At 41.9% G+C, this 14,210-nt stretch overlaps 1 protein-coding gene across 2 annotated transcripts in view; it reads right to left on the reverse strand.

The window, feature by feature from the left end:
* TOGARAM1 (TOG array regulator of axonemal microtubules 1) overlaps positions 1-14,210 on the reverse strand; it is a 148,548-nt gene that overhangs the window by 29,840 nt on the left and 104,498 nt on the right. For both annotated transcript variants that reach the window (XM_054725477.1, XM_054725471.1), the window contains 3 exons: positions 4,516-4,621; positions 3,984-4,219; positions 1,200-1,358 (listed from right to left, as the gene is read on the reverse strand). In XM_054725477.1, coding sequence (XP_054581452.1) covers positions 1,200-1,358; positions 3,984-4,219; positions 4,516-4,621 — 501 coding nt within the window. The remainder of the gene's footprint in view (positions 1-1,199; positions 1,359-3,983; positions 4,220-4,515; positions 4,622-14,210) is intronic.

Here is a 14,210-nt window from a genome sequence, read left to right on the forward strand (position 1 = left end):
CTTTGTCTATCATTTCTCCATCCTTCGTCGCCCCGCTCAGGCTCGCCGAACCCTTGGCTATGCTGGTGCGGCACAGCCAACAAGTGGAATGAATCTGTAACCAGATTCTTCTATAGACCCTCTAGGTAAGGGTCCAGCACTGTGGTCACCTTGATTTCCACCTTGTGAGACCCTAAGTGGAAGCAGTTGAGTCATGTCAGACTTCTAACCTAAAGAACAGTAAGTTAAAAAAAAAATGTGTTGACTTAAACCATTATATTTATGGTAATTTGTTATGCAGCAGTAGAAAATTAACATAGTTACCTTCTATATTATTAGCTTTTGATATAATGACCCCCACAAGATTAACTCATTACCCCAAGTAATGGGCATCTTAAAATGTTAAGAATTTGATATCCTTTTTTTACTTTAGTCTCTATGAACTCAGTAGTCTCCTTCTCCCCTTTTAATCTAACTTCATATATAACTGCCATACATTTTTAGATTTTGTGTGGGGCATTATCAATCTCCAATCTAACTTTCCTAATTTTATAGACAAGGAAACAAAGGCTAACAGAGGTTGAGTAACTTGCTTAAGGGCAAACAGTGATTGGAGCTAGGAATTGAACCTAGGCTTCTGAGTACATCCAAAATTTCTGTCACCACTACATCCACTGTACCATACACATCTTAATTATTTTTCCATCTTTCTTTGACAGTTCTTAACCTTCACAAAATTGTTCTTCAAGTACAGATAGCAATTAAAAATTTATGTAAATTTCTAAGTGCAGATATCCCATATTTCTGGAGTTAGTATGCTATCCATTTTTTATGTGCACCTATTTTCTTGATTTTACCTGGCTGCTTGGAAAATATATCATTTCTCCCTAAATACACTACCTTACATTTCCCACAATGAAGTTCTTTTGCCATTTTTCTGCCCATTCATACAGTCTTGTGACATTTTCATGCAGTTCATCCATTTAGCATAGCATCTAACTACACAGAATTATTGTAGCGCCATCTGTAAATCTGGAGGATTCACTGTGCACTCCCCAAAGATCATTTACAAATTAGTTAAATAAAACCATTCCCCCCAGCACCAATCCCTGAGTACACAACTTGTACATTTAAAAACATGTTCATTCTTTTTTAAACATTTGTTTCTTTATATTAAGCCCTTATACTAAGAGATTCAACAAATATTAGCAACCATTCACCTGGTTTCTTGTGAGCTGTCCTGAGCAAACTTAGCAGCGGCTGGTAATATACGTTCAGCCATATCTTTTGTTCCAGATAAAATACGCTCCACTTCCATAAGTTCAACTACATCTGAAAGGTGCTGGGCTGTACATCTTCTTACTGCAATGTGTAAATGGCTATAAGGAAACATGGTGAATTAAAACAAAGTTGATGTATAAACAATTTTCCAAATATGTACCCTTAAAGTTAAATGATTAAACTACTCCTAACCTTCATCACCCTTGAAAGCTAAAATGACAAATTATTTGCATTACCTATCCCTCCCCAAGATGTTAAAAATAAATGAATAAAAACTCAATCACTAGATTGAGAAACCAAGATGGCGGCATAGGTAAACACCTAAATTGCTGCCTCGCACAACAATTTCAAAACTACAACTAAAAGACAAAACGGACATCATCCAGAACCACAGGAAGGCTGGCTGAGTGGAAATTATATAAGTATAAGGAAAGAGAAGAGCACACTGAGACTCAGAAGAGCTGCAGAAGGCAGAGGTATGGAGGCACGCTCGTGCGCAGAGAGGGCTGGCAACTGAGTATGCGACTGGCTTTCTCAATTGTGAGGGAGACAAAAGCTCCCGACTGCTCTGAACTCCAGTTCCAGGTGAGACTCTGGAAACCCAGACTCATACGGGGAGAAACTGGACTGTCCAGCACTGGGCAAAACTCAAGGGCGGCTTTCTCTCAGAGGTGCTTGCAGGGATTACCACGGGACACTGAGACCCAGGGGTCCCTTTGGGCAGGGCTGACGGGAAGCCAATGCTGTCTGCTCCGCCCTGAGACTCCGCCCCATCCAAGCTGAGCACAGAGGCTTTTGCAAGTCTTGTCTCATAAGAGTGTCTCCAGCACAGAAGTTCTCCCAGCATAGACACAGCTGATCCTCACAGCCAATTGGCCTGAAGGTCAATTCCTCCCAGTGATACCAACAACAATCAAGGCTTAACTACAATAAGACTGTGCACACAGTCCACAAAGGTGTGCACCAAGAGTGTCCACCTCAGGTAACTGGGTAGCTGAGCCACTGGGCCCTATAAGACACCAAGCACACAAAGCCACTCTATCAACTCAGGGAAGCAGCCAAAATGCGGAGACAAAGAAACAGGTCACAAATGAAAGAAATGGAGGAAAGCAAATGACTGGATAGAGAGTTCAAAACCACGGTTATAAGGTTTTTCAAGAATTTTCTAGAAAAGGCTGATAAATTTAGCGAGACCCTCGAGGATATGAAAAAGGACCAACTAGAAATTAAGCATACACTGACTGAAATAAAAAATAATATACAGAGCCAAAACTGGTTTGGCTTGGTGGATGGAGCATCGGCCTGCGGACTGAAGAGTCCCAGGTTCGATTCCGGTCAGGGGCATGTACCTTGGTTGTGGGCACATCCCCAGTGGGAAGTGTGCAGGAGGCAGCTGATCAATGTTTCTAACTCTCTATCTCTCTCCCTTCCTCTCTGTAAAAAATCAATAAAATATATTTTAAAAAGAGAGAGAGAAAAAAAATAGAGAGAGAGATCCAATAGCAGACTAGAGGATCACAAGAATCAAGTCAAATATTTGAAATACAAAGAAGTAAAAAGCACCCAACCGGAAAAGCAAAAAGCAAAAAGAATCCAAAAATATGAAGATAGTGTAAGGAGCCTCTGGGACAACTTCAAGCGTACCAACATCCGAATTATGGGGGTGCCAGAAGAAGAGAGAGAGCAAGATACTGAAAACCTATTTGAAGAAATAATGACAGAAAACCTCCCCCACCTGGTGAAAGAAATAGACTTACAAGTCCAGGAAGTGCACAGAACCCCAAACAAAAGGAATCCAAAGAGGACTACACCAAGACACATCATAATTAAAATGCCAAGAGCAAAAGACAAAGAGAGAATATTAAAAGCAGCAAGAGAAAAACAGTTAGTTACCTACAAGGGAGCACCCATACGATTGTCAGCTGATTTCTCAACAGAAACTATGCAGGCCAGACGGGAGTGGCAAGAAATATTCAAAGTGATGAATAGCAAGAACCTACAACCAAGATTACTCTACCCAGCAAAGCAATCATTCAGAATTGAAGGTCAGATAAAGAGCTTCACAGATAAGAAAAAGCTGAAGGAGCTCATCACCGCCAAACCAGTATTATATGAAATGCTGAAAGGTATTCTTTAAGAAGAGGAGGAAGAAGAAAAAGGTAAAGATAAAAATTATGAACAACAAATACGTATCTATCAACAAGTGAATCTAAAAATCAAGTGAATAAAAAAATCTGATGAACAGAATAAACTGGTGAATAAGGGGCATAGAAAGGGAGTGGGCTGACAATTCTCGGGGGGGAAGGGATGTGTGGGGTGCGGGAAGAGACTGGACAAGAATCGTACACCCATGGATGAGGATGTGAGCGGGGGTAAGGGTAGAGGGTGGGGTGGGAACCAGGTGGAGGGGAGCTATGGGAGGAAAAAAGAGAAACAAATGTAATAATCTGAACAATGAAGATTTATTAAAAACAAAACAAAACAAAACTCAATCACTAACATTTATTTAGTGCTAGATCTACAATAGTAGATAATATTATTAGAAAAATAATATTATTCTTTGTATATTCGGCACCTAATATAGTGTTTATGACAAACAGATTATTTAATAAATGTTTTTCAACTGAAATAATACTGGAATCTGCTAGTTTTTCTCTATACCTCAAATTACAAACAACTGCATTTTTAGTTTAAGGACATATCAAGATTATTTTGAACATTACCTTTGTCCTCCATTGATAAGAGAAACAACTGCACGTGCAGGAGTTACATTACTGACCATAGCTCTCAAGGCTTTGTCAACATCTTCTCTTATAAATGTATTTGATTCTCCTGCCTTCTGCAACAAAACTTTTACTGTAGTATCTAGTTCTTGATCCATGCTCTTTTTCAGGTAAGTGAAAAGATCACTTAAACAGACCACAGCAGCACGAGAAACTCCAGAGCGTAAATTTTTCACCTAAAAAAAATTTCTAAAATGTACATTTTGCTGATATTCTGAAAGAAAATCAGTAATAATAACTTTGAAACCAAATTCACTATTAAAATACCATGTTTTAACATGTATTACCTTATGTACTGAAAATAAACATTTAATAATTTTTTTAAATGTTGCAAAGTAAGGCATGAGTTACTTTAACTATATACAAGCCTACTAACATCATTTAGAACAGTTTTTTTTAGAGGTAAAATAAATGTGGCATATTTATTCTTTATTATTCAAACAATCCTTAACTCAGTTGAAAATAAGTTTACCTCTTGAACTACTGCAAAATTTGTTTCATGCAACTTTGTGTTCAATATTTCAGAATGAAAAGCAGCTAAGCATCTAATAAAATTCAGTCCCTCAATTTTCTTCTCCCTATGGGAAAAAGAAACAAAGGACAAAATCACTTATTAAAATGGGGCTCAACTGGAACAGGATGTCTTCGTGTATGAAATACTGCCAATGAGGACACCTTGCCTATTTTCCCTTATCATGTAGGAATTCCAAATTAAAAAAAATATGTAACGTGTTATTTGCTCTAATAGTTCTCTTTCATGATTCAAAATCACTATTGACAAACTAAGATCATGCTTTGTAAATAAAAAGGAAAATGTCTGTCCCCTAGTAAGAGTGCCATATTCTTTCTAAAAAAGAGGGAAAGGAAGGTAAACAAAAGGCGAGGGAAACAGTAAAACAAAAATAGGAAAAAAATAACTACCTGTTACCTTGTTGTTGAATAAATACAGTAATTCAAGAACAGAAAACCACCAAGAGGTGGTTCTATAACTTGTATTTCTTTTCATTATCTAATGTAATGAGCCAGATGAAGGACAGGTGAATACTAACACCAACAGGGTAGATTCAATTGGATTTTAGATACAACATTTCAAATTTGATGGTTTTCATCTTGTGGGTTTGATAATGTGAACTAAGGTGAGTTTCCTAAGTTGGTAATATTAAGTTAATGGTTATTTTTTTAAGCAGTTAATTTCCCTGAATAAATTATGTAAAACAGAGAGAAAAGACCTAAGATTCTAAGGTGGTAAAAACAAACCTACTTAATAACTGTCTGGTTCAAAAATTTCATTTTATACATAAGCATAAAACAGTTTACAGTAACAATTTAGATGTAGAAGCAACCCAATTCTATACACATAAAAGTAAATAGAAAGTGGAGTTGAGAGAAGTATAAAAAAGAAATTAAAAAACAGTGGCTGAATTTTTCCAAATTTGATCAAAATTATAAACTCTCAGATCCAAGAATAAGCCCCAAAAAGGATAACCACAAAAAACAAACAAACAACCCGCCCCCCCCACCACAATATGGGAAATCAGAATCAAATTGCTAAAAAGAGTGTTAAAGGGAATATTCTTAAAGGTAGCTATAGAAAAAGACACATAACATACAGAAGAACAAAGATAAGAATTACAGAAGACTTCAGGTCAGAAATATAAAAGCCAGAAATCAACTGAACAAAATCTAAGTGCTAAAAGGAATAAAATAACAACAGCAAAAATAAACTTAACAAATCTTCAATTATAGTTGGAGATTTCAAAAGCCCTTTCCTAGTAATTGATAAAACAGAAAATCAGTAAGAACACAGAAAACTTAAACATTAGCAACCATTATCAACCAACTTGATCTACTTGACATTTATAGAACACTACAATCAATAACAGCAGAATGCAGATTCCTTCCAACTTCATGTGAAATGTTCATCTGAAAAAGAGAAAACATCTCTATCCTCATGGATCTTATAATGAGGAAAAAAATATATAAGGTCAGGTCACAAAATGGAATATTAAAAATAAAGCAGCAGCCCTAGCTGGTTTGGCTCAGTGGATAGAGTGTCAGCCTGTGGACTTAAGGGTCCCAGGTTCGATTCCAGCCAAGGGCACATGCCAGGGTTGCAGGCTCAATCCCCAGTAGGGGTGGTGGTGCAGGAGGCAGCCAATCAATGATTCTCTCTCATTGTTGATGTTTCTATCTCTCTCTCCCCTTCCCTTCCTCTCTGAAATAAATAAAAATATATTTTAAAAAATAAAGCAGCATAAGACGATGGGGAAAAACACTATTTTAGTGAGGGTCATGAAAGAAAGCTTTTCTGAGGAGGTGACATTTGACAGTTTTCTGAATGGAGAGAGAAAGCCATTGGGAAACTGTTCAAAGAATGAAGTACAAAGATCTTGAGGTAGAAATGAGCTTGGGTGTACAGAAAGAAAAAAGCCAGGTAGCTAGAGTGGATGAGTAAGGCAGAGCATGGTAGGGAATGAGGCTACAAAAAGATACAAGGGAGAGAACCAAGACAGAGGTGTAGGTAAACACCAGTACTCACCACCTCCCATAACCACATCAAAATTACAACTAAATACAGAACAACCATCATTCACAACCACCTGAAAGTTGGCTAAATGGAAGTCCTACAACTAGAGAAGTAAAGAAAGTACATCAAGATTGGTAGGAGGAATGGAATGGGCTGGTCCGACACTCAGGTGTGGTGTTTTGTTTTTTTTAAATTGGGAGGGATAGCTTGGCTGCGGAGGCCGCCCATGAAAAGCAAGGGGTTCCAGCCCCACACCAGACCCCCAGCCCAGGGTTCTGGAGCCAAGATGAGAATTCCCTGTAACTTCGAGCAGTAAAAACCAGTGGGGATTGTGGCTGAATGATACCAAGGCTGCTAGAGCCCCAGGCAGTTCCGCTTAAAGGGCCAGCACATGAACTTAACACGTCCCGCTTCCTCTGAGCTTCAGCGTCTGGCAGTGAATTTGGGGAACCCAGGGACATAAAGGGAGGAACTGAATTGTCTGGCATTGGGGCAGGAACTCGGGGGCAGCTCTCCCATGCTGGGGGAGGGTGTGCTCACAAGGGTCACTATTCTTGTGCTGGGACTCCTCCTCCCCGCACCACCCTCCCCCCAAGCAGGGCAGACTGGCAGCCATATCTGAGTCTCCTTCTGGGTGACCCACACTGTTTGTTCTGCTTTGGTGATTCCCTGAGACCTGGCCCCATCCAATTTGCCAGCCCCACCCAAGCTGTTCGCAGTGGCTTTTCCATATGAATGGCCTGTCCTGGCTCAGGCTTCAGACTTTTTGAAAATCTCTCAAACAAGCAGCAGCTGGTGTCACCATGCCCCAAACCTATCAATAAGAGGCCCAAGAACCAGCACTAGCAGCAGCCTGCTTTGCTTCAGAGGTGGGCCTTGCCTGGGCTCTTCCAAGCCCAATACAAATAGCAGTCATCTGCAGATCTCTCTGTGGCTCCTGCCAGGTGGCCTCAGGCAGTGGCTGACTTTGCACCTCCCTGGGGGCCCCAGAGCCAGTGCACCTCGTGGACAGCTTCAGACCATACCAGATTAGAACTCTACACATCTGTAAGCAACACATTCAAGGGGCAGACTCAGTGAGCAGCAAAGCCTCATGGAAGCAAGTCCTGATCCATAGGGGTTTCTCCTGCATAGCAGCTCTCCCACTGTGGGAGACCGTGAGAGGCAATCAGGTAAACAATCCAGTAACCTTGTTTTCCCCGCTTTGCTGGGGCCCTTTGTTTCACATATTTAGGTTTGATACATAGCAGACTCGAAGAGGGAGTAGCATTGTGGTAGGGACAAAAGTTGCAACATGTTTTCAATAGCAGGGACAAAAGCTGTAGTATGTTCTTGATATCAGGAACTAGGATAGGGAGGTTGGCGGGGAGAGAAGTATAGAGTGTACCTAGGATCCTGTGGAGGCGGGAAAAACATCTAGCCTTGGCAATGACCTTTATGCTTGTACAAGCTGTTTCTGCTTATAAAAAGGGCTGAGAAAATAAACTCGGCGCGCAGTCTTGAACTGTTTGCCCTCCCGGAAACTACTGTGTCTGTGTTTTTTAATCCTCACCCCCCTTTTCAGGTACCGTTCAACTGTAGTGCCGGCAGGCTCCGGCAGGTGGCGCCCGGAACAGGGACCTGAAAACAGGGGATTCGGTGAAGGAGCACCGCGGTAATAAGGTAAGAGAACGTTCGCAGAAGAAGTGGGACGCGGTGACAGAGCAGACGGCGGGAGAAGCTAGTGAAAATGGGACTAGCAGTAGCTTATTATATGTGTACATGCTTAAGGGAATGCTTAAGGCTCGGGGTATTGATACGAGCAAAAAGAAAATAGAGCGCTTCATTATGTTTATTAAGGAAGTGTGCCCATGGTTTCCTGAAGAGGGAACTGTGTGTTTAGAAACTTGGGAACAGGTAGGGAAGAGAATTCAAGGGCATTTCCAGGCTCATGGTCCCCGCCGAACGCCGGTAGATGCCTTCTCTTTATGGAGCCTGGTGAGGGACAGTCTAGCAGAGAAGCATGAGGGACAAAAATGGAGAGAAGTGGGTCAGACGGCGACCCTCAAAGAAGAGGGAAAGGAGCCACCTGGATCTGGTTCTTACCGGTAAGAAACTTATTTCTGGTTCTGTTCTGTGGGTGCCCATCTGGGGTCTCTGGAAGGCTGGACGCAGCGCTACTTCCGAGACCAGATCCCGGTGCACGACGGTGCCCGGAGATCCTGTTGGTTGTCTTTGTCTTTGTTATTCTGTGTTATTGTGGTCTAATTGTCTTTATCATTAGAATGGGTCAGTCTGCTTCATGTTCTTCTGTCTGTACTCCCCTGCAATGTTTTTTGAAAAGTTTTCAGGAATTCAAGCGGCAAGCGGATGATTACGGAGCCTCCGTTAATGCTTTTGATTTACAGAAATTTTGTGAGCGGGAATGGCCAACTTTCCCATATCCCAGTGAGTAGAAGGGGGAGCTTGATCACCTCCCCTAGGTCAAAAACTCAGACTGTCTGATGTATAAATGTAAGTGTGAAAGTATTTGTTATCTCTTTCTGTTGTTTAATTTTAAAGATAGGGCGGACCTGCTGTGGCGGAATACAAAGGTCTTTAGCAGCTGCTGAGACACCTTTTTCTCAGAGTCTTTTGTTCTCCATCAGAGAGGGAATAAGCCCACTTAGATGATAAAAATTCCTCTGTTTGTATAAATGAAGGTTTCAGTTTGCTCTGATTTGTGAATTTACTGTATTAAATTGAATTTTAAAGTTCTAAGGTTGATTTAAAAGTATCCATTTATAACATTTCAAAGAACAAAAGAACTTTTATTTACAGCTTCCTTATCTCTTTTGGTGCTGGGAGACTCCCCTAACAGCTTCACAGGGCGGAGAGATGTACAGGCCCTGCCCCTGCCTGTGACATCATAGTCCAACGTGGAACTAAGGCTGAAGTTACTATTAACTCTTTATAGACTCCGTTAACCATTTGTTTAACTTACTGTTTTCAGTTATTAGGATCCTCATAGAGGACATAACCTGGACTTTCCCTTCCTCTCTCATCCTGATCCTAATAGCATCTGTAACTGGATTAAAAATCTTTTCTTTCAGGAGGCCATCCAGGCTTTCAGCTCACAAGAAATCTTCTCCTGCGAGAGGAGAGAGGGACCCCCCAGAAGGGGCTGGAGGCTCTCCCTCTCAACAGGTGTTTGTTTTGTGTTTTGTCGTGTTGGTATCAGGACTGTTTGTTTTGTCTTTTTGTCTTATATTTTCTGTCATAATTGGGCCCTATATGTATATATTATTTATTGAGTTTTGATTTGTCAAGGTTTTGTCAGTTTATCAGTTTGTTAAAATCCTCTTAGAGGACATTGAGTGGTTCTTCCCTTCCAGTTTAACCTTTGACTGTATGATTGGATTACTGAGCTTTTATCAAGGTTTTGCCTCTCCTGAAATAACGCTCTATGTGTAACCTGTCCCTCCCCGAGCCGGACTGCAGGATGACTTTTCCTTCAACACACTGGTCCCGCCCACTGGCCTATGGCAGAAGCCAGAAAAAGCGACGATAGGAAAGGGAGGCCCCCATCAGTGGACTTAGAGGCAGTGTTCCTGTTATCTGCTTAGATCCCAAGAATATAAGAATACTTATTTACTGAAATGATATAAGGACAGATGTTTGTTTGATATTTTGTTGTCTGCCTGGTTATAATTATTTGTTCATATATAAAAAACAACAACAACAACACATTTAATTTGTTAAAGGCTGAGTGCTCTGACAGGTAGCAACCCCCCCGAGTGGCCACTGGGATTCTTTTTTCCCAGGGGTGTTTTCTCTCTGTCAGAGGGGGAATCGGCCTGCCTAACAACATTTCTGTCTATATTTATTAATTTAAAGATATAAAGTTATAACAATTGTAGTCCAAAGAGATTTAAAGCAGGGACCACATTCTAAAATTAACTATAAGAAGAAAGCTGGAGCTGGCAAAGTCACCAAGTCTGCCCAGCAAGCTCAAAACCTAAATGAATCTTATTTCTGACACCTGCCACCACCCAGTCTTAATCAGTGGTGGAGGAACAGTATCAGAACTGTTTGTCTCAATTGGCCATTAAGTTTAATGTGATTAATGTACATTGTAAAACCTTTCAAAGAAAAGGAAATATTTTTACCTACTCTTGGCTTTATCACTGAAGGTCTAGTTATATTTTCTTGAAAAAGTACATTTAAAGTATGGTCATAAATGTTAATCTAAGAAATTCTGGCTGTTTAGTTTTTAGGATTCATTAAAGGATTGAAGTTTCAAAGAATAAGGAATACTAAGTAGAAGGTCTGAGGCATGGTTATACATTTTTAAAGGACATAGAAAGAAGGTTTAAAGGCTAATTTAGAAGTGTCTCAATAGAAGGTTGTGTAGGTATAAGAAGGAGAAGAGATATGTTGTAAAGAAAGCAAATAATACAGGCCAGTAAGCCAGGAAGAGTAAATAATTTGCATTCTGCCTCCCTAAACAGAGGGTAAGTAGTTATGCCAAAGTACTTTGTGAGGGTCTAATAAAATAAATCTAACAGTTACTGTTTTTTATGCCACTAACATATCAGGCAAGGTAACCTCTTTCCAGACGGGTCATAACTCCGCTCAGGTAGTAGAGTTACAAGCCGTTCTGGTAGTTCTGGAACAGCTGCCTACTCAAGCATTTAATCTGTATTCTAATAGTCATTATGTTGTAAAAGCTTTGGAATTGATAGAGACTGTACCAACCATAGAAACCTCTAACCTTATAGTCCAACAGTTGTTTGCAAGCATCCAGGGCCAGATACAGAGACGGCAAGTTTCTTGCTACTTTGGCCACCTCCGAGCTCACACAGGCCTCCCTGGTCCCCTTTCTAAAGGAAATGACCTAGCTGACATGGCCACCCGAGTGGCAATGCTAGTCCAAACACAGCCTACCCCAGAACAATTAGCTCGACAGTCACATGCCATTCATCATCAAAATAGTAACAGCCTGCGCTTACAGTTTAAAATCACTAGAGAGGCAGCGCGGCAGATAGTTAAACAATGCGGTACTTGCCCCACTACCACTACTGTACCCTCCTATGGCGTAAACCCCAGAGGGTTAATGCCCAATCAGCTATGGCAGATGGATGTTACTCATGTTGCCCCTTTTGGGAAATTAAAATATGTACATGTCACTATAGATACATTTTCTGGATTTGTTATGGCAACTGCCCAAACTGGAGAAGCCAGTAAGCATTGTATTGCCCATTGCTTGAAATGCTTTGCCACCATGGGGCAGCCCAAATGTATCAAAACAGACAATGGACCAGGGTACACTGGTAAGAATTTCCAGGTATTTTGCAGTCAACTAGGAATCAGTCTAAAAACAGGAATTCCCTATAACCCTCAAGGACAGGGGATAGTAGAGAGAGCCAATGGGACTCTTAAAACTCAATTACAAAAAATAAAAGAGGGGGAGCTATACCCTAGGTCAGCACATAACTATTTACATCATGCTCTCTTTATCCTTAATTTTTTAACTTTTGATGCTCATGGACAATCTGCTGCTCAGAGATTGTGGGGAGCCAGTAGTTCCCGCACTTATGCTCAGGACGCCGAGGGGCCGCGCTGGTTACCAGAGAGGCTGGTTCGCCACGCAACAGTCCATGTGAGAAACCATCCGATATACGAGAGCATTCAGTACCTTGGGAGCGGTGCTACACCAATCAAGCTGTTGCCTTCCCGATCCAGGGCACCAACTCATCCATCATCAACTGGTCCGTCTTCAACAAGACCAGTTGGACTCAAGGACTCTATGAGGGACTCTGGAGCGTGGCTGGCGGCCCAATCCAGCTACTACTCTGGAAATTGGCTGCTGCTCTGAACACGGTCACAGCCGTGGTGACCTATCCGTCTAGTGATAAGAATAAGAACTGGACTGCAAGCAGCTGGACAGTTAATGTGACTGCCTGTGTGCCAGAGCCTTATGCCTTGCTAGTGGGGAAGGTGAATATTTCCCATCAAGGTCAGACCTTTAATGCTACTTGTGTAAATTGCCTGTTAACCAATTGTATTGCTAATGTACCTTGGGGAGAACAGGTAGTTGTTCTCCACCAGCCTGCCTTTGTAATGGTCCCCGGTAAATCTCTCTGAGCCCTGGTATAATGATCATTCCCTCCAGGTGTGGAGGGAGGTGACCTCGGCCCTCAGCAGACCCCGGAGGTTCATTGGGTTGCTGATAGCCGGTGTCACGGCCTTGATAACCCTAATTGCCACGGCTGCAGCTGCTGCTGCGGCCCTTACCCAAGAGGTACAAACAGCTCATTTTGTCAATGATTTATCCAAAAATGTTAGCACAGCCTTAGGGACACAAGAGGCGATTGATAGAAAGATTGAGGAGAAGCTCAATGCTTTATATGACATGGTTATGTACCTAGGGGAAGAAATAGATGGGTTAAAGGTAAGGAACAAATTACAATGCCATGCTAACTATCAATGGATATGTGTTACGCCTCAGCCATACAACCAGTCCGTACATGGCTGGAACAAGGTAAAGGCTCATTTGTCAGGAATCTGGCACAATGCTAACGAATCCATAGACCTACTGAAATTACATGAGGAGATCCTAGGTCTGCAAAGTACAGACCCCCTTAAGGTAGATGCGGCAGAAACCGCCAAGGACTTTTTAAATCAGCTTATGCGCATGGTCCCCTCCACCTCTGACCTTCAACATGTGGCCCTTACCGTAGCCCTAGTAGGGGCCGTGGTGGTAGGGCTAGCGTGCCTTTTGCCTTTTCTGGTACGCAGAGGAATCAGCGCTTTGACGCTTCTCCAAGCAGGCCTACACGAGGTCAAGCTCAAGGCCGGCCCACAAGGGCCTCTACATGTTGTATAGAATCATATTTTTAAGCTTGATTGCCTCCATGGGAAGCAGACAGGTAGTCAGAGTGCTGCATCTCACCGCAAGGCGAGACTGGGTACTGGCTAGGTGCAGAGCAAAGCATCTGCAAGGGAAGGCCCTATAGTAGCTGGCCGTCTCTGACTTCCTCTGAAGGTATGTCTGATTTGCATAGAGGTTGGTATCATCTAAAATAGACATAGTAAGAAAAAGGGCTCTGCCTCTCCTCCCCAAAAGATACCAAGAGCCTGAGGAGTGGCTGATGAGCCACGGGAGGAATCAGACCTCTACTTCCCTAGCCAGTTAAAGCCCACCCCGGTTCTTTTATTATAAAGGAAAGGGGGAAATGTGGGAAACCGTGAGAGGCAATCGGGTAAACAATCCAGTAACCTTGTTTTCCCCGCTTTGCTGGGGCCCTTTGTTTCACATATTTAGGTTTGATACATAGCAGACTCGAAGAGGGAGTAGCATTGTGGTAGGGACAAAAGTTGCAACATGTTTTCAATAGCAGGGACAAAAGCTGTAGTATGTTCTTGATATCAGGAACTAGGATAGGGAGGTTGGCGGGGAGAGAAGTATAGAGTGTACCTAGGATCCTGTGGAGGCGGGAAAAACATCTAGCCTTGGCAATGACCTTTATGCTTGTACAAGCTGTTTCTGCTTATAAAAAGGGCTGAGAAAATAAACTCGGCGCGCAGTCTTGAACTGTTTGCCCTCCCGGAAACTACTGTGTCTGTGTTTTTTAATCCTCACCCCCCTTTTCAGGTACCGTTCAACTGTAGTGCCGGCA

The sequence above is a fragment of the Eptesicus fuscus genome, chromosome 2 (assembly GCF_027574615.1).
Source record: "Eptesicus fuscus isolate TK198812 chromosome 2, DD_ASM_mEF_20220401, whole genome shotgun sequence".
In the NCBI taxonomy this organism is placed as follows: Eukaryota; Metazoa; Chordata; class Mammalia; order Chiroptera; family Vespertilionidae; genus Eptesicus; species Eptesicus fuscus.